At 43.4% G+C, this 21,755-nt stretch overlaps 1 protein-coding gene across 15 annotated transcripts in view; it reads right to left on the bottom strand.

The window, feature by feature from the left end:
* Positions 1-21,755, bottom strand: part of AAK1 (AP2 associated kinase 1) — a 170,141-nt gene that overhangs the window by 86,623 nt on the left and 61,763 nt on the right. For all 15 annotated transcript variants that reach the window (XM_070379341.1, XM_070379342.1, XM_070379329.1 and 12 more), the window contains exon 3: positions 9,992-10,110. In XM_070379341.1, the coding sequence (XP_070235442.1) occupies positions 9,992-10,110 (119 nt within the window). The remainder of the gene's footprint in view (positions 1-9,991; positions 10,111-21,755) is intronic.

The raw sequence follows: 21,755 nt of genomic DNA, 5'->3' as shown, positions 1-21,755 counted from the left end.
TGTCAGTAAGGATATGGAGGTTGGAACCTGCATACATTTCCAGTAGGAATGTAAATAGTGCTGCTTCTATGGAAAATAGTTTGGCATTTTCTGAAAAAGTAAAGTTACCATTTTGCCTTGTAATTTTACCCCTAAGTATATATCCAAGAGAAATGAAACATTATGTTCACAAAAGCTTGTACACAGATGTCGGTAACAGCATTATTCATAATAGTCAAAGAGTGAAAAAAACCCAGCTGTCCATCAGAATAAACAAAATGTGGTATATCCATATAAAGGATTCCCAGGTGGCTCAGTGATAAGAACCCGCCTACCAATACAGGAGATGCAGGAGACATGGGTTCAACCCTTTGGCTGGAGAGATCCCCTGGAGGAGGAAATGACAACCCACTCTAGTATCCTTGTGGGATAAAATCCCATGGATAGAGGTGCCTGATGGGTTACAGCCCATGGGATTGCCAAGAGTCAGACACGACTGAGCGACTGATCATGCATGCATGCATACCCATAAAATGGAACATCACACAGTCACGGTAAGGAATAAAGTACTGAAACACTACAACATGGATAAACTTTGAAAACATTAAGCTAAGTGAGAGATGTCAGACACAAGATCTTATTGTATGAGCCCTTTTATAAGAAATACACAGAATAAGTAACAGAAAGCAGATTAATGGCTGCCAAGGACTGGGGGCAGGTGGAATGGAGAGTGACTGCTAGCGGGTGTGGGGTTTCCTTTCAGGGCGATGGGAAAAAAAAATTCGGAATTTGATAAATGGTGATGGGTGAATGATATTGTAAGTAAAAAAGTCCCTAAGTTATACTTAAATTATATTTATATTTAAAAGGATGAATCTCAATTTACAAAGAAAAGTAGTATGACAAGATGGGAAAAAATAAAAATAAAATATACAAGGGGGTAAAGAAAAAGAAAATAAGATCTTTTGACTAGCACTGATCTAAAGCAGTCAGGCAGTCCATGCATGAATCCCTGCTCTAGCCTTTTGACCAGAAATTTTCCTAGATTAAGGTGACTTTCTTGGGCCTTCAGCCCATCTGCAGACAGCCATTGCTGTTGATCTTCTTTCAGTTCAGTTCAGTTCATTTGCTCAGTTGTGTCCAACTCTTTGCAACCCCATGAATTGCAGCACGCCAGGCCTCCCTGTCCATCACCAACTCCCGGAGTTTACCCAAACTCATGCCCATTGAGTCGGTGATGCCATCCAGCCATCTCATCCTCTGTCATCCCTTTCTCCTCCTGCCCCAAATCCCTCCCAGCATCAGGGTCTTTTCCAATGAGTCAACTCTTTGTATGCGGTGGCCAAAGTATTGGAGTTTCAGCTTCATCATCAGTCCTTCCAATGAACACCCAGGACTTATCTCCTTTAGGATGGACTGGTTGGATCTTCTTGCGGTCCAAGGGACTCTCAAGAGTCTTCTCCAACACTTCTTTACAGCCAGCTAAAAACTTCCACCATCTGATTCTAGACTGTCTTCTTCAGAACAAAAAGAACAAGCTGCATCTATTTTTTCACTTTCCAAACAACTGAAATATTATTTAGACTTACTATTATTGAAATATTATTATTTAGAAAAAAATTAGAAGTTTTTTTCTTCTCTAGGTTAAACACACCCACTTCCTTTGACATGGTTTTTAGTCACACCACCATTTTGGCTGCTCCCACACTTAAACACTTCATTTTGTCTATATCCTTTCTGTAAGACTGGCCCCAGGGAATGAATGAAATATGCAGGCCTGGTCTGACTCATGAAAAGCTGACCAGCACTGTCACTCTCTATTAATTCCATTAATGTAACTAAAAATTATATTCCTTTTGGGGGGCATCCACATCATGCTATACAATCATATCAAGTTAACTGACCACTAAAACTTTTAAGTTGTTTTCTATTTGTGCTGCTTTTAATCTCTACCTTCCCAGAACTGTGCTTGTAAGGTTGATTAGAACAAAAAAAACCCCAAGTATATGACCTTACCTTGCTATTTCATCTCATTATAATCAGTCCATTGCTCCAATTTTAAGGATAATTTTGATCCTAGTTCTATCATCCAATGCAGTTATTATATTGTCCAACTTTATACTTGGCACACAATTAATAGATATGTCTTCTACTTCTTTAGAGTAGAAGCTATTTATTAAATGTAAAACAACAAAGTTAATGGTAAGCTGCAGTGCTTTTTTCTTAGAACGTTCCCTCCAAACTAGTAGCACATCACTGATCAGAGACCATTACAAACAGTAGCAATTACACTCAGTATCCAGCCTAGACTCTCCATCTTGCTCACAGATCTCTGGTGAATGCCTTTATTCAAATGACACAGTCCACAGTCACTGGATCTATGGCACTCCCATGAGCTCCCTATCCAAAAACCTTCCCAAAGGAGGACATGATGGTGATAGCTTGTCCTTACTCAACCTGAAGGCTCTTTGGATCCTTTCTTACTCATCTAAGTGACTATAAAACAGCTTAAAATTTAATTAAAAAATGAGTAACACATTAACTTCAAAAACCAAAACACAGCAGACAAGTATTTTCAAATCCAGTCCCCATCTCCTTCAGGGAACCCTCCCCTTTCTCTCCCTTCTTCCCTTCTGCCATTCCTCTTTCTCTTCCATCCTTCCAGTGTTTTCTCAAGCAAATTTAAATGATATGTATTATATACACATATAACTCAGAGAGGTAGGGCTGAGCGTCTATTGGACAGAAGTTGGAGTCTGCTGCTGCTGCTGCTAAGTCGCTTCAGTTGTGTCCGACTCTGTGCGACCCCAGAGACGGCAGCCCACCATGCTCCCCTGTCCCTGGGATTCTCCAGGCAAGAACACTGGAGTGGGTTGCCATTTCCTTCTCCAATGCCTGAAAGTGAAAAGTGAAAGTGAAGTCGCTCAGTCTTATCCGACTCTTCGCGACCCCCTGGACTGCAGCCTACCAGGCTCCTCCGTCCATGGGATTTTCAAGGCAAGAGTACTGGAGCGGGATGCCATTGCCTTCTCCGGTTAAAAATATTGCACAGGACTTTTGATTAACAGTAGTAGCAAATTGTTTCAAAAGTTGAATACGTGTATTTATCTCTGCTTCCTTCAAAAGCCTTACTAAATGATGTAAAGTATTTATTTTTAGAAATGAATGAAGTAATTTATTTTTGGCTGCACTGGGTCTTCGTAGTTGCAAGTGAGCTTTCTCTAGCTGCAGTGTGTGGGCTTCTCATTGCAGTGGCTTCTCTAGTTGTGGAACATGAGCTCTAGAGCGCATGGGCTTCAGTGGTCATGGCCCCCGGGCTCTAGAGTGCATGGGCTTCAGTGGCCATGGCCCCTGGGCTCTAGAGCACACAGGCTTCAGTGGTCATGGCTCCCAGGCTCTAGAGAGCACGGCCTTCAGTGGTTGTGATCCCCAGGCTCTAGAGCGCATGGGCTTCAGTGGTCGTGGCTCCCGGGCTCTAGAGCACACAGGCTTCAGTGGTCATGGCTCCTGGGCTCTAGAGTGCACGGGCTTTAGTGGTCGTGGCCCCCGGGCTCTAGAGAGCACTGGCTTCAGTGGTTGTGGCCCCCAGGCTCTAGAGCGCATGGGCTTCAGTGGTCGTGGCCCCCGGGCTCTAGAGAGCATGGGCTTCAGTGGTCGTGGCTCCGGGCTCTAGAGCACACAGGCTTCAGTGGTCATGGCTCCCGGGCTCTAGAGAGCACAGGCTTCAGTGGTTGTGGCCCCCAGGCTCTAGAGCGCATGGGCTTCAGTGGTTGTGGCCCCTGGGCTCTAGAGAGCACAGGCTTCAGTGGTCGTGGCTCCTGGGCTCTAGAGCACACAGGCTTCAGTGGTCATGGCTCCCAGGCTCTAGAGAGCACGGGCTTCAGTGATTGTGGCCCCCAGGCTCTAGAGCACATGGGCTTCAGTGGTCGTGGCCCCTGGGCTCTAGAGAGCACTGGCTTCAGTGGTTGTGGCCCCCAGGCTCTAGAGTGCACGGGCTTCAGTGGTTGTGGCTCACGGGCTTAGCTGCTCCACAGTATGTGGAATCTTCCCAGACCAGGGATGGAACCTCTGTCCCCCGCATTGGCAGGTAGATTCCTATCCACGGTACCATCAGGGAAGTCCAAGTGTTTAATTTTTAAAAAGGCATAAACAGAAGACTTCTGCTTCTGGGAAGGTGAAGTAGATGTACTTTTTCATTTCCTCCTGCTAAGTACACTTATTTTGTACATTAAACTGAATTTAAAATAATTGACTTAATAACAAAAGTCTGAAATGCTGAGTAGAAAGCAGACTGAATAGGAACTTTGGGGCTCAAGGAACAACACAGTGGTGAGCTGCCTGGGTTTTCTTTTTGCCATATGTTTCCCCGACTGAAAATTGAAGAAGCCAGCAAACTGAAACCACCAATGGGTGCAGACCTAAAAAGTCTGCCCTCCCCAGACAGACCCAGAAAAGGGGCAACCCAGTAAGACAGAACTCATAGAAACTAACTGCTCTATGCCAGCCAAAAGCCATGGAAAAAACCAACAGCCCTGACCCAGCCATGCCAGTAAAGACCAAATGGAGAGCCTAGACTTCCAACCTCACTAGTCTGCAACAAATCCCTCCAACCTTCCCTTCCGGGTAGGCAGTGTCAGGAGAGGGCTGAGTCAGGACCTTCAGCTCTGAGGTGCTAGGAGAGGAGGCCAAGCAGAGAGTCAAGACTTCCACAAACACCAAGTAGTAACAAGGTCAACTCCCACCACCACGGTATCCACTGAAGCCATAGAGCGGATAGCAGCAAGGCACTCCCACTTCCCGGCCAGGGAAGGATCGGTGTAAGCCTAACAGGAAACTAGAACTTTTACCTCAATCCAGTAATAATGAGAAGCACTTTCTGGGGTGAAAACAGAGGCCCCACAGGAAACCTGAACTTCTACCTCCACCTAGTAGTAACAAGAGGGCTCTTTTCAAGTCCCATCAATCCTCCGCCAGAGCAGAAGAAACCAGGCAGAACAAGAGGTTGACAGACGATTCAGAAGCTCATAGCACAATATGAAAGTGTTGATATTGTCTGTCATACCAAGAACTAGGAAGATCTCAAGCCACATCTATTGACAAGACAGCAGTCGATAGATGCCAAAATGAAGGTGACCAAGAAGACAGATTTGGGCTTCTCTGATAGCTCAGTTGGTAAAGAATCCAACTGCAACGCAGGAGACCCTGGTTCGATTCCTGGGTTGGGAAGATCCCCAGGAGAAGGGAAAGGCTACCCACTCCAGTACTCTGGCCTGGAGAACTCCATGAACTGTATAGTCCATGGGGTCACAAAGAGTCGGACACGACTGAGTGACTTTCACTTCAAAAAGACAGAATCATCCAGTTATATTAAGCAGTTATGACAAAAGTGCTTAGACCAGCAATTAAGGACATGCTTGAAACAAATGAACAAACAGAAAGCCTCAGCAAAGAAACAAGAAGTGTCATCAAAAACCCAGAAAACCTAAAGAACCACCAAATGGAAATTTTAGAACTGAAAAATGCAATAACCAAAGCAAAAAGCACAATGGATGGGCCCATCAGCAGAATGGAAGGGAGACAGCAAAGAATCAGTGAACTGAAAGATGAAACAACAGGAATTACCCAGTATGAACCAAAGATAGCAAACAGATTGAAGGGGGAAAAAAAGGACAAAATTAATATGCCTAAGAACAAACTGATATAAATAAATGATTGAGTAAATAATTAAATGAGGGAGATGTGCAGTAAGGTTAGAAAAGGAAGTTAAAGAGAAACATATCAGAAAGGAAAAAATAAAACTGCCTCTATTTGTCAATGACATGGTGGCGTACATAGAAAATCCTAAAGATTGGAGAAAAAATTCATAGAACCAGTAAACAAGGTCAGCAAGGTTACAAGATACAAAATAAACACAGAAAAATCAACTGATTTTCTACATCCTAGCAGTAAAAATATGAGCACTGGAATTAATTATCCCATACCATTTATACTCACTCAAAACAAAATCCAAAACCAAGGTATAAATCTCAGAACACATACAAGGCCTGTATGCTGAAAACTACACAATGTTGATGAAAGAAATCAAAGATGTAAATAAATGGAGAGAGGTGCCATATTCATTTACTGGAATACTAAACAGAGAAAAGATGTCATTTCTCCCCAAATTGATATACCAGTTTAATGAAATTACAGCAGAACATTCTGCAGATATAGATAAGATTATTCTAAAATTTATGTGAAAAGACAAAAGAATGAGAATAATTAAGAAATAATTTTCAGAAAAAAAAGAAGTAGGAGGAATCAGTCTGATTTCAAGATTTATTATAAAGCTATAGTAATCAAGGCTGCATGGTGCTGGTGGATGAACAGACACAGAGATTAATGGAATAGAACAGAAAATAGAGAAATGTCTGGAGATCAACCCTCACAAATAAGCTCAACTGATTTTTTACAAGAATACTCAAAGAAGGAAAGATCACCTTTTCAACAAATGAACACCCACAAACAATAAAATAAACTTCACCCTAAGTCTCAAGCCTTAAAGTTAACTCAAAATGGCTCACAGACTTAAATGCAAAATGTAAACACTTACGAAAAGAGTAAATAAATAAAATCTTCAGGACTGAGAGCCAGGCAGAGTTCTTAGAAGTTACACCAAAAACACAATCCCCCAAAGGAAAAACTAATAAACTGGACTTCATCAAAATCCCAAACAAAACAAAACCAAAAAGAAGGGTCTTAGAAATTAAAAAGCCTGATATATAAAAAAATGCAACAGTTTGGTTGAATACAAAGTTGAGAAAATTTGCTGGAAAGTAGAAGGATAAGACAAAGAAATGAAAAATAGAAGGAAGAAAACAAAAAGTCAGAAAATCAGTTCAGGAGAACTAACATCCAAATACTAGTAGTAAAGGAAGACAGAAAAGGAAACCATCAAATGAGACCAACTGAAATTCTCCCCACACAAGGATATGAGTTTGTAGATTAAATGAGACCACCAAACAACAAACATAATAAATTAAAAAATGCATCCACCAAGATATATCATCAATTTTGTAACACTGTAAGCAAAGAATTTACAAATTTCTAGGGAGAGAAAATGGGTCACAGCCAAAGGACAAGGTATTAGAATGACTTTGGATTTCCCAAACTCAACAATGAAGCTAAAACACAGTACAGCAATGCTTTCAATATCTCAATGATACTATTTCCAATCCAGACTTTTACATGCAAACTACCACATGTGTGAATGTAAAACAAAGATACTTCCAGACCTGCAAGTTATCAAAAACTGACCTACAGTACATCAGGAAGCTCCTGGAGGACGAGTTCCACCAAAAGGAGAAAGCAGAGCGAAAAGAGGAGGCGACAAATCTGACAAGAAAGAGAAGCAAAAAGAATGGCTAGAAAATCCCAAGATAAGACAGTAAACTGTCCTAGAGAGCAACCAACTCAGATTTCATCAAGTCTGAAGACTGACAGAGATCTCCTCAGGATGATAAAACAGAACATGTTCAGAAGTATTTTTAAAAGGATTTAAACAACTTGGGGGAGAGTTTGAAATTGTGCAAAAGCACACAGAAAACTGAGATTTAAAAAACCTAAAAAACAAAAAAAAGACAATGATTAATTCCAGTGGGGAGAAAAAAAAGAAAGGAATAGTCATCATAGTCCACTTAGAAGATTCGCAAAACAATGTTTTCTTACATAATAATGTAAAAACTAATATTAACATAAATGACAGATTGCCAAACTTATGGCTATTTTGGAAGAATAGAAGTGAGAATAATGAAAGTATTTGGAGGGAAGGGCATGTAGGGATGAAAGAACGCCAACTTTTTACTTTGCATAGTACATATCGCCTAAAATGGACGGGGAGGGGAAAACAACTAGCAACATCAGCTTGTTACTTAGAAATATATCAAAAGAACCCACTAAAAGTGGTGGCCTCGGGACCTTGCAATGGCACAGGAGGACCCCTCAGGGAACTGCTTGATGTTTTTTGTAATAAGCTTACTCCAATTATTTGAGTGTTCAAGTTTTGGAAAAATATAAACTAAAAAATCAAATTCTCATTGCTAATACATGGCTGCCGCAGAATGTGAACCATATAATTTAATTCCAAATCAGGTCCATTAATTTATGAGCTCCTAAGGGGCCCACGACTTCTTAGTTGCTTTACTCCAACACCTGCCTAGCACAAAATAAGCCCTCCAACCTCGTTTCTGAATGAGTGGGAGAAAGTTAAAGAGTGAGATTAACTCTAACACCTGAAAATGAATGAGAAAGGCATTTTGGGCAGAGGAGAGAGCAGAAGCGAAGAGGGGAAGTGGAGTGTGAGAGCTGAGCAAGGAAAAGGGGCGGTGGGGGTGGAGGAACACCATCCAGGAAACACTGGGTGGAGAAAGGGAAACACAGCAGCGTGGCTGTTGGGAGCCAAGTGGCGGGCAGCGGGAGGACACTGGCGCCTGAGGACAGATCCACACGGCCCTGACTATATGTCTATCAGCCTTGGGGGTTTTTTTGCTTGCTTTGCAATGATGACAGCAACATTTATTTCTGTCAACAGTTTCTTCCCAAATAGTTTCAGCTTTATGGAATCTACATATCACCAGGCTCTCTAAAGTCCTGAGCTGTACCACTTGTTACTCTACAAGCAGCCACTGAAAGGGCAGTCGCACAATGGCAAGCAAAGCCTGGGGGATCCCCACGTTGCCACTCACCCATTTTCTGGACCTCTTTCTTAATGCGCTTACCAGGAGCATTAAAATGCAGGGTACAAAGGAGCCATCACCCCTAGGTGACATGTGCGTCTGCTACAATCATTATTCATATATTCATTTCATCCAAAGTTTAACTAGTTCCTTTATGTTAGGCAATGTACTGGAATACAAAAGTCTCTGGTTTCAAATAACTTACTTTCTAAATTACTTATAAAATAACATGATAAGGAACATAACTGACACAAACAAAAGTACTGAGGAAACACAAAGGCATAATAAAGGACTACCCAAATTTCTTAAATGTGTAATGTCGAACAGAAGTTAAAGAAAGCGAACACTCCAACAAACTCCCATATACACATCACCCTGCTGGTGCAATAATCAATTCATTGCCAATCTTGTTTCTCTTCTAAACCCACTCATTTGATTTCAAGAAATCACATTATTTCATCCACAAATATTTCATCAAATATCTAACAGATGGGGTCTCTTTCTTTAAACACAAGAAGAACCTAAATCCTGAAAACTGAGGATTTATGAAGTGAGATATAATTAATATATAAAAGGCACAGATTTTAAGGTGCCCAACTGAGGTCTGACAATTGTGCAGCCATAACCACTACCCAAAACAGGATACAGAACAATGTCCGTGGCCCAGAAAGTTCCCATATACCCCTTTCTAGTGAATTTCTCACAACCAGATAGCCACTTTCTGATCTCTATTACCATGGGTCACTTTTGCTTATTCTTAACCTTTTATAAATGGAATCAGAGTATGTATGCATAAACATTTCTAGGCAAAAAAAAAAGAAAGAAAAAGGAGAAGCATTCTGGGGGGAAGGATGACATGGACAAAATACAAAGATGTGGAAGACTACATCATCATTCACAGAATGATGAAGGACTTGAGAGGGTTGAAAACTAGGACTGGTAGCTGATAGATGATAAGACTACAAGAAGAGATTCGTTGGCAACCTCAGATCTCTGTAACTATTAATAATTCTGGGAACCAAGCTGTTAAGTATGTTTTTCCCAGTGCCTCAAACTATTTCTCTGACCTGAAAACTGGTCAGTTCTCTCAATATGCTTCTACTCCTCAACTCTCCAGCTGAGAATGACTGAGGCAGGAGCAACACCCTATGTCCCTTGGCTATTCACTCCCATCTTGGGTGAGGCCTCACTGTCATCTCAGGGAAGGAAAGAAGCACCCCCCGGGGCTTTCTTATGAAAGGGCATAGTCCCTCCCCAACATTTGAACAAGTGAGCCCAAGTCTGATGGGCAACCTTACCATTATCTGGATTTCTCTCTTGCACACCTGGAGATCATGCTCGTTGTTGACAAACATGCGTTTCAAGGCACATTTCATTCCATTGCTCGTCCTCACCAGAAACACGATGGCAAATCCACCTGGGAGAGAAACACACACACAAGCTCTTGTAAGTCATGTTGTAGAAGTCAGTCGAATGACCATGAGGCTGCAGGCTGCTGATGTCACTGCTAATGGTTCTGATGCCATCGTCAGCTAGGCCTAGGGCTGGTCTGGCACAAAATGCATTCTTAAGAGTCTGGGACTCAGAGGTATCGTTTGTGGGATAGGGTAGCAAGAATCAGAAAAACTGTTCCTGAACTATCTAAAACAAAACAAAATAAAACAGAACAATAATAGATAAACAGATGAATGAAAAGATGAAAAAAAAGAACCAACTACATTCCAACTGCTCTCCTGGGCACTCTGTCGTCGTGAAGTCGTGAAGTCACTCAGTTGTGTCCGACTCTCTGTGATCCCATGGACTGTAGCCCACCAGGCTCCTCCATCCATGGAATTTTCTAGGCAAGAGTACTGGAGTGGGTTGCCATTTCCTTCTCCAAGGGATCTTCCCAACCCAGGGATCGAACCTGGGTATCCCACATTGCGGGCAGACGCGTTACCGTCTGAGCCACCAGGGAATCACTCTCCTGGGCTCTCTGAGCTCTTGTTAATTCATACCACAATCCTATGAAGCCAGGTGATATTCTTCCCTGTAAGACAATTACTCTGAAGAAAACAGAGGCTTAAAGAGATTAGATTCAACCAAGGACTTCTTTAAAAGAAAAAAAAAAAAAAAACACCTAAGTCCAATACTTAAACAGAGAGGCTTGGAAATTATTTCAAAAACCGTTTTAAGATAGTTGGCAATCAATTTCGAGAATCTCCTTCCCTTCCTTTCTTCTCATCCCTCCTCACCTCATCCCCTGACTAATCAACAATACACTTGGAGGATTACTTCTGCCCTCCCTACTTCATGGGCTGTTGAGAAGACACAGACACAGTTAGGAAAGAGCTACTCTACACAGCAGCCACCAGGGAAGCACGATGATTACTGGGCAGATTTTTTTAATGTCTGCTCTAACCCTTCTCTAAAACACAGTTCATAATTCATTAAAAGAGATTACTGTAACTCTAACAGGAATCCTTCAATGCTCTAAACTGGTTATACTTTGGTGTTCCACAAATTCTTAGAACCCCTAACCTTGACCTCACTCTTCAAACACTGTCAGAGGCCTTCAGTGCCACTGTTAAAAAGAGTTTGGGTAGATAAGGTGCAGCAAAGCTATCAAAGGTGAAGCTTTGGGATAAGCAGCAGTTACATCAGACTTAGTCTATCTGCCTGCTCACACACCTGCATTAACTTAGCTTGTACTACCCTGCACATTGACCCTGGGTACTGAAAAAAACTGCTAGGCTGTTCTTTGCTGAGCTACTAGGGAAGCCCTCTTTGCATGGAGGTGATGACTAATTGGATGGAGCTGAACACAGAGAGAAGTCAGCAGTACAGGAACTTGAGCTGGGGTTATGGCATAGTCCTGGGGTGAGACAGGGCCATTAGTAGTGATTATAGAGACCTCAGGCCTGTGATATAAGACCCGGGTCCCAACCATTCCACTCGAAATCCTTGAAGACCCAGCAGCCCTCCAGCAGCTGTCTGTCGATGTTCTCAGTATTTCCTGTTGTATCTTTATAATAACTGTTCTTTTTCAAATTAACTTGAGTAGGATTCTGTTCCATGCAACCAAAGAGAACCTTAATCATGCAGCATTGTTGCATTTTTTCATAAAGCACACACATAATTCTGTGTTAAAAAAATTTTGAACAGACTCAAATGTTCCAAATGTGCGTTTTGATAATGATTTAGCAGAGACTGCAAGTTTGTGTATTTCCTGTCATGGTGCTCTTCAGTACTCAGATAAACACTACAATTTACCATCCAGTCTTTCATTTCAGCTGTCATCTCTCTAATTTTTGTACCTCAATAACATTTTTCATTTTCTTATAATAAAGTCCACTCACACTGCTCAACTGTCGATTTAATTCTACAATTTTGAGTACTTACCACAAAAGATTTTTAAAACCCTAGCATGCATCGACAATAGATAGAAGTCTAACACACATGCAAAAGAATGCAATTCTAAGATGCATATTTTTACATTTTAATTTTTAGGATCAGAATTTTCTTCTAATAAATATGTACATTTAATGCAGTACTATTTGTCTTCCCTTCCCCCCTCAAAAGCCATTAAATTCATGATGTCTCTTATAAGCAATTAAACTTGGAGAAAATAATAGTATTAATGTAAATGATAAATTATACAATTTCCACGCATAATCATAATTGTTGTGTGAACAATACAGGTAGGTATTTCTTTTACAGATTTTGAATTTCTCTTTAAATCACAGAACTGCAGACTTTGCACCAGCCATGCTTCTGTGCTGTGCTCAGTTGCTCATTCATGTCTGACTCTCTGCAACCCCACGGAAGCCTGCCAGGCTTCTCTGACCATGGGATTTTCCCAGCAAGAATACTGGAGTGGGTTGCCATTTCCTTCTTCGAGCAGTGCTGCTACAGAGTGTTAAGTCCTAGCATTTTGCTTTATGGGGGAGGAACCACATTTTTAGGACCCAATGGCTAGTTGTGGGCAGAACCTGGACCAGTGTTATTGTCCTAATTATCTAAAAAGTGTTCTTTCCACTTAGTGAAAACTGCAATACTCATTTAGATCACAAGGAGACACGTGACAGCGCTGCAGAACGGAAGCTGGGAATGACCAGTTCCTACGGTTCTGACATGTGGCACCACCAAAGGGCAAGGTGAGCCTGGAGGAGCAGGCTGGTGATGTGGCAATTCGAGATAACTGCCACCAGGTGGGAGCAGTGCAGCTTTCTTCACCAGGTAGCAAGATGACATTTCCAGACAGGACTAGAGAATCAGTTCCAAGGCCTATGGCAGGATCCAGTCAAGCGTAACTGGTTGAGAAATGCCAGCCCAGACTCTCAAAATCTGTGACCAACATTAATCTACAGACAAAGAAATGAGCCGCTATGCTTCCCACAAACAGAACCACGTTTTAGGCATCTATGCCTATTAAGGGGCTTATTTGCAGGCACGTGCTGCATGCTAAGTCGCTTCAGTAGTGTCTGACCCTTGAAGACCCTAAGAACTGTAGCCCGCCAGGTTCCTCTGTCCATGGGATTTCCCAGGTAAGACCACTGGAGTGGGTTGCCATGACCTCCTCCAGGGAATCTTGCCAACCCAGGGATCAAACCTGCATCTTTTATGTCTCCTGCATTGGCAGGTGGGTTCTTTACCACTAGCGCCACATGGGCACTTGCAGGTAAGAAGCATTTAAATCACGGCTTAAAAACTAAAACAGAAATAATATTGTAACAAGGACAATAAAGACTTAAAAAAATGATCCACATTAAAAAAAAAATCTTGAAAAAGAAAAAATCGAAGCCTGATAGGATTTGTCAGTTTAAAGATGTTAGTCACTTTCACCACATGGCTGACTAAGAGGAGTGTAAATTTCAGGTAGAGCGCAAACAGCACGAATCTTCTTCACCACAGGCCCACATCTGCCACGCGTATCAGGGTGAGAAGAGGCTCGGCCACAGCTGAAGAGGGTATGGGGATTACAGAAGGCAGCTATCAGGCTTCAAGAGAGGTGCTTACCTAAGACTGAGTTGCATCCCTACATCTTGATTAAATGGAAAAATCTAAAGCTGAGCTGGGGAGAGTTTGCACAGAGGGAAGAAAAGCTAACATTCAGCAGAGCCTGTGCCAGTCTGCCCACTGGAGCCTGTGCCAATCGCTCTGCCTACTGGCATTTTTTAAAACACTAAGATAATGTTCAGGATTTTGCTGAAATCCATTTCTTAGGAAAATTCATGGATGTATTGAATTGTAACAGGAAAAAGGATCTGACCCATTATGTGAGGTAAGGGAAAGAGGCAGGACAGGATAACTTTGACAGACTCACTTTTACCAATTCATTTTAAATCCAAAAATATTTTTATTTCCACAAAGAAACATGCTTTCTCCCACTTTCCCTAAAATACACAGTACTCTTGGCCTCACTTTCTCCCTCTAATTTCTGATGATGCAGATGGGTACTTTCCACTCACTATATGAATTAGAGGTTTTGTGTTTGGTTCCCCTCTGTATCTTCATGCCCAAGAACAGTGCCTGACACATAGTGAGTCCTCAAAAATGAATTAGCTTTCCTCTTAATGAGGAGAGATTAGAAAAGACTACAGAGAGTGGTGGAGATTGTGGAAAACCAAAGTATATGGTCCATGTAAAGGAGCAGCTTCTATACAACTCAAGTTAATTATTGCCCTGTCACAATGCAAGAGATGAGAGACTCGGGTTAGATCCCTGGGTGGGGAATATCCCCTGGAGAAGGAAATGGCAACCCACTCCAGTATTCTTGCCTGAAAAATCCCATGGACAGAGGAGCCTGGTGGGCTACAGTCCATGGGGTCTCTAACAGCTGGACAGGACTGAGCAACTGAGCACACACGCAGAGAGAAATATGGACCCTGTTCTAATACCAACACTTGGTTTTATTGGTCTTCCTATTTTAGCCATTCTGTTGAGTGTGTAGTGATATTTAATTGTGATTTTAATTTGCATTTCCCAATAGATCGCTTATCTTTCAACTTCAGGATTACCTGCTTCCTACCACTGTCCTGATAAAAGGCTTTAATGAGCACAGTATCAACGAGTCACCAATGAAATTACTGAGATATGAGATAACTTGGACTTCTACCTCTCAGGCAAAGATGACAGAAATGGCTATCTATCTCTGAGGGAAAAAAGGAAAGTGAGAATTTGTAATACATGAAAGAAAAAGTGAAAGTGTAGTTGCCCAGTCGTGTCCAACTATTTGTGACCCCCTGGACTCTAGCCTGCCGGGCTCCTCTGTCCATGGGATTCCTCAGGCAGGAATACTGGAGTGGGTTGCCATTCCCTTCTCCAGGGGATCTTCCCGATCATCCAGAGATTGAACCCAGGTCTTCGGCACTGCAGGCAGATTCTTTATCATCTGAGCCACCAGGGAAGCCCTTTGTAATACAAAGAGAGGGGATTATATAATTGCTAAAATCTTGTTCAACTTTAACATCAACAGGAGATCATGGTCATCAACATCATTATCTGGACTGAAATCTTTTAAACAGAACCTTCTCAAGGAGCCTGATCATGCTATTCAACACTGGCAATGGGGCTTTTGAAGTAACTGTAGTACAGCTCCTGGCTTTATCTAAAATAAGCAATCATGCTAGGTGGTACCAGGCCCTGGGGGCTCTTCTGAATGAATTAAGACACCAGTGACTCCACTTAGCAAGGAGGAGTGAGGGATGGGGAGGGAAGGTGAGTGAGAAGAGAAGGAAAGCACCAAACTGATGATCTGAGCAGTGATATGCACAGAGATAGGGAACAGCTGGGCAGACAATGAGAATGATTAGACCGTGAAACAAAGAAGCCCATCATGGTGCTGAGGCAGGGTTTCTGGATTTGCTGCCAAAGAGGTTTTTGGTGGGTATTTAGCAATCGAGCCTGGAGTCTGGGTTACCAACATCTGCGGCTTGCTTATTTCCTGAAGGTAAAAGGAAACTTCATTTCCTATCATGGGTCCCATCCACACCTTGAGGAATGGCTTCCACTTGTGTGAGAGGAAAGGAAACAGAAACCAGAGCCAGAGGAAACTACAATGAGGGAAACTTCACCCAGACCCATACTCTGCTCACGTCCTCCACTTCTCCACCCTACACGTTCTGTGTTTCTCTTTCAAAATAAGGTTTAACCCAATGACTGCTATTTACTTAATGCAGTTTCTCTTGGAACTAACAGAAAGCTAGCATAAAATAAAACAGCTTTCTGAAGCTTCACTGAAGAATCAGACAGAGAGAGGACTTCCCTGGTGGCACAGTGGATAAGAATCCGCCTGCCAGTGCAGGGGAGTCAGGTTCAATCTCTGGTCTAGGAGGATTCCATATGCCTCCAAAGAGCTGAGCCCACGCCACAACTACTGAAGACCACGTGCCTAGAGCCCGTGCCCCACAACAAGGGAAGCTACCGAAATGAGAAGTCCACCCTCCGCCCCTGAAGAGTAGCGCCTTACCCCAAAACTAGAGAAAGCCCACGCACTGCCATGAAGATCCAGCGCAGCCAAAAATTAATTAACAAATAATAATCAGAGAGCGAATCCAGTTAAAGTGGTATTAACCCAGGAGATATAAAAGAAAGGACAACACTGGGTAAGTTACTGGATCTCTTTGGTCTCCATTTCCTCAACTGCAGAAATTAAGACCAAATTAGTGGTATTTAAATGAATGGGTCCCTCGGAGACTTAGGATTACAGGAGATGCTGCAGTGGCTCTACATACAGCTTCCTTTTATCTGCTGAATATTCATTCTGAAAAAAGGGGGGAAACTCTGCTTTAAAGGAGAAAAAACCCAAAGAATATTCCATATCCCTATATAAAGGTAAGGAGTACAGCACTGTGAGTCACACAAACAGCCTTTACCTACAAGCCTACCACTGACACATATGTGCACAGGCAGCTACAGAGGTGGGAGTGGGGGCAGGGCCACCAGATCCACTCTATACTGAGACCGTGGAGTATTCCTGTGGAGTCCAGCAGGTTAGGTTCAAACCCTGGCTCAGGAAAGCCACGGTCTCCCTGAGGCCCGATCCTTTCACCTTTCAAGGTCGGCTGAGATTCACCTCTTAGCTTTGGGGAGGACTGAATGACAGGCGAGACACCATCATATCCATAGGAGGGATATGATGAATACAGGTTGTCTGGCCTTACCTCCTCCCCACCCAAATCCTCTGTATTTATGGTAGATACAAGTGGTATCTAAATGAATGTCATTCAAGTTTTAAATCTGGAGTATCTTCTTGAGATAAAGGGCATAAACTCAAATACCTACAGGGGCCAGACAGACCATCTAAAGCAGGGAGATAGTGCAGGCATAACAAAGTGTTCAGAGGGAGCCTGCTGATGGGAGATCATGAGCAGGGGCGGACCCAGGCAAACGAGAAAGGGCACACCCCGTTCATGAGGCGGTGGCTTCTCAGTGAAGGCCAGCTGTTGCCATGGAGGAATGTGGGCTGAGGGCTGCCAAGTTTTTTGATTTCCAAAAGAAGCTCGATTTTTAGGAGAAATCTCCTGATTTTCAAATCCTGGCTACAACTGTAGAAAAGCTCTTCACCCCTGTGCAAGTCAAGGAAACCCATTTCCAGGCTAGGACTGAACAAGACAGCCCAACTTCAACTTTTACGAGAGTCCTGTGAAGTAGCGGGACATGTATGACCAACTCTACTTGACCAGCTGGGCAACTGAGGCACAGAGAAAAGCCCAAGTGGCTTCCCAGTGCTGCCACCTAGAGGAAGGGCCAGAGGGCGGCAATCCGGGCACACCAATTCCTGGCCCTGACTTTGGTCCACTCTCCTTCGCTGCTGACTTTCCCTCCCCACAGCAGACCCTACAGGACACCTCAGTTACCAGGGAAGGTATGGGAAAAGACATGGTGAAAGGCAAGGGACCTGCCCAGGGCTTGGCCTCCCTCGCCGGCCTGGTGGGAGGGAGAACTTGGGTGCAGTGTCTGTGAGCTCCCGCAGGGAGTGACAACCAAGAGGCTGACAAACACCCATCCACAACTGATTCACATTTTGCCAAAAGTTTCAGAAGGAACGAAAGTTTTCTAAACTCTATAACAGATGGCAAGGAGCACAGCAAAGATTCTGCAGGAGAAAAGGTCAATCTGCAGCATTTGTTCAACACTGATTTCAGTGGGGACTTGGGGTTTGTTTTTTTAACGTCAATCTCGCCTAACTCGCCTCAAATTAAAAATCGCCATGTGCCAGCTTCCTTCTGGGGAACGTGTCAAAGCAGTCCCTGCCCCAGGCAGAAAGAACACCCAGACAGGGGATGACTGGGGGTTCTCAACCTCCTCTCTCCCCATCGGGACCTGTGGGCACAGTCAGACACTGGCAAACTCTGACAGTGCTCCAGAAACATCAACAGAACCCAATCACAGCCACAGCCCAGGTTGAACACGGGGCAGCTGGCAGCTGGCTCTTCCTTTCTAGAACTGTAACAACTGGGGAACATCTGCAGTTCGGGGGTTCTCTCTAGGCAAAATTCTCCTCCATCCCCCAAAAACTGCCAGAGAAGGTACCTGCCTGTGTGGAACAAAAGGTCAGAGTTTAAGAAATTAGGAGGAGGGATAGTTGAGTTTGGGATGAACATGTACACACTGCTACATCTAAAACAGATAACCAACAAGGACCTACTGTATACAGCACAGGGAGCTCTGCTCAACGTTATGTGACAGCCTAGATGGGAGGGGAGTTTTGGGGAGAATGGATACATGTATATATATGGCTGAGTCCCTTTGCTGTTCACCTGAAACGATCACCACATTGTTACTTGGCTATTCTGCAATGTAAAATGACAAGTTTAAAAAAGAAAGAAAGAAAGCCGGTTGGCTCACACACAGCAGAGGCTTGTGAATTACTGCACGTAAAACCAGAGCACACTGGGCCTGGACTGTCACCATCGGAGATCGACCAGACAAGGGCCTTTCCCAGAGCCACCCGGCCGTCTTGTCGGAACTGTTTCCATGGCATTAGCTGTCTAGCAAATGCAGAAATGGTGAGAGACATCAGCAGGGCCGAGGTCTTTGTTCATTGATATCCTCAGGTCATGCTGAGCCATTTTCTCTTCTCTATACTACAAGCCAGGGTGATCTTATAAAAACAGAAATTGAGTATCATTCTCCTGTTTGAAAATCCACGTGGCTTCTGGCCCTCCTTAGAAGGAAACTCCAAAGGCTGACATGGCCCGCAAAGCACCCCATGATATGATGTGAGATCTCTCTCTCCAGCCTCATTCACATCATAGCCTCTCACTGCTCACTCTGTTCCAGCCATGATTGCCTGTTTTCTTCCCACATGTTGCTTGTGCTCCACGCTACCTAAAGACGGCTATGCATATCCCTCCCTCTGCCCTATTCACCTCATTCCTGGCCTGAGCAGCTCCCACGAGCCATCCTTCATGTTTCAGGCTCGATGTCATCTCCCCAATGAACCTCCCCTGACTGCCCCAGTCCCCACTCCCTTCCTCTTCTGATCAGGTTACATACCTTATTATACACACACCCTCCTCTTTTCCTTGTGAACGTATCAGAAGCATAATTCAATACTTAGGTAGCTAATTCCTGGTTTGATGGCTTCTTTCCCTGAACCCTGTAAACTGCACAAGGACAAAGATGACAACTATCTCACTGTGGCCTGTGTCATGAAGCACAGTGCCCGCTGCATAAGCAGTCCTCAGGTGTCTGCCCAGCACCCTAAGGATACCAACAAAAACAAGCAAACAAAACCAAAAAGCCCACACCACACCAAACTGAGACACACTACACAGTGCCAGCTTTTCAGGAGGTTAGAATCTAGCAAGGGGAAGAAGGGACACATTTTGAGAAGGTCCGTGGGTGATGAGGCAGCCCATCCACAGAGCAAAACCAGAGTGCACAGCCCAGCACAACGATGGGTCCTCTGAGACAAAGCCCACTGGATGGTATTCTGGGGTAACGAGTACAGGTGCAATCTCTACAGAAACCTCTGCACTGTCAGAGTGCCACTTGTTCCATGAGTGATTCCTTCTTTTAAAAAGAACACTTGAGCTGAAAAGAAAAACCCTCTTCAGTTGAGAAGGAAAAGAAATCAAAACCCCCATGCCCACTGCTGCCTCATCCCTCAGCTGAAGAGGTGAAGAGCCTCTTGGGCAGGAACTGTCTCGCCCCCGCCCTCCCTCAAGCCATCGGTGCCAGCTGTCTTCTAGTAAATGGTGTGCAAACCTGGAGAGCAGCTGGGACCAGCCAGAGGGCGCAGAATCTGTGCCCAGGTTTGTCAGCCCCCACCACAGACACCCAAGCCCCAGCTCGAATCATTTCCACCAACACTTTGTTTTTAATACTTATTTTATTGTTGGCTGCCTTGGGTCTCAGCTGCAGCGTGCAGGCTCTTCACTGCAGGGCGCAGACTCTAGAGCCTGTGGGCTCTGTAGTTAGTGGTACAGGAGCTCTCTAGTCAAGACATGTGGGCTTAGCGGCTCTGAGGTATATGGGATTTTAGTTCCCCAACCAGGGATCAAACCAGCATCCCCTGCATTGCAAGGAGGATTCTTAACCACTGGACCACCAGGGAGGTCCCTCCACCAACACTCCATGTGTGTTACTCGCCCACTTTCTCCAAAGAACTGCGAAGTCAAAGTTTGGCTGACATTCTTTTAGCTTCCAACTGTTAATTCCAGAGCATTCCATTCTAACTTCATGCTTCAAAGCTTACTTCAGTTTCTGCATTTTGTGCTTTCAGAGTAAGATCAGGTTAACCAGCTCTGTTTCAGAAAGAGCATTTTCTATTGTGGTGATTTGAGCTCAGCAGCCAGGCTAAGCTGTGTCTTTTGTTCTCCTGGGACAGGCACTGACATCAAAGGTACATAATAGAAGAGTTTTCAATTCTTTGGTTTCATTAGAACTGATTTTCAAACACATCTGCTTTGTCCAGGTCACCCTAATCTCCTCGACCCTCCTGGTTATGAGGGAGACAAGTCCCCAACCTGGAAAGCAGGGTGACATTCTCTCAGCTCCCAACAGTTAATCACAGCCCATTCCAACTTCATTTCATGCTAAAGCCTTTTTTCTGAAGTTCAGGATGTCTGACTGGACTGCCCATCACCGTCCACCAGCTCCCAGGTCTTAGACCCCTTCCCCAGTACCTGTGCACCAGCTCCCAATCTCCTTACCACCCCAACTCTCACCATTACCCAAGTCTTAACAATTCTATCCCTTAAATCTCTCTGGAATTCACACTGTTCTTTCACCCCTGACACTCCTTCATACGCTTCTCTTTTCCTATCGGAACTAAAATAGAGTTCTTAGTGTCATGCCTTGGATCTCTTTCCAGTCTTAAATTCGTATCTAAAAACTCCTCCCTCTTAAAAGGATTCATTAACTTCCCAAAGTCAGAATAAAGACCAACTTCCTGAACGCAGCAGTATGCTAAGAATCTTTATATTTTCCCCCATTTTATTTTGAAGAATTTCAAACACACAGCAAAATCAAAAAGATCATACTTTCATATGGTGAACCTCCCTATGCTCACCACCTAGAGTCTACAAATTGTTAACATTTTGCTACACTTATTTTATCACATATTTATCATCTGTCTATGTAATCATCAACTCATATTTTTGATGCATTTCCAAGAAAGGTATAGACCTTGGTGCACTTCACCCTAAACACTTCAGCATATCTTTAACTACTATTCAGAATTTACAGTTCTTTTGGAGGGGCTGGGTAGAAATAAAATCTACTTACAGAGAAATGTATAAATCTTAAGTATATTATTGGATACGTGTTGATGAATGCACAGTCAAGTAACCCAAACCCCTAACAAGATATAAAACCTTTCAATCACAGAAAGTTCTCTCAACCCCTTCCCAGATAATCCCACCCTCGTATCCCCCACAGATGCAATCTACTTCTAGTTTTATCAACTTTAAACCTTCATATAAATGGAATCATACCATATGTGCTTTTTTGTGTAAGGATCTCTTATTTAACATAATAGTTTATATTGGTATCAGTAGTTCGTTGCTCTTATTGTTGACCCATGTATCTTTTCTCTTATTGATCAACATTTGGGTTATTTCAAATGTGGAG

The sequence above is a fragment of the Bos mutus genome, chromosome 11 (assembly GCF_027580195.1).
Source record: "Bos mutus isolate GX-2022 chromosome 11, NWIPB_WYAK_1.1, whole genome shotgun sequence".
NCBI classification, from domain to species: domain Eukaryota; kingdom Metazoa; phylum Chordata; class Mammalia; order Artiodactyla; family Bovidae; genus Bos; species Bos mutus.
This window is presented reverse-complemented; position numbering and strand designations above follow the sequence as displayed.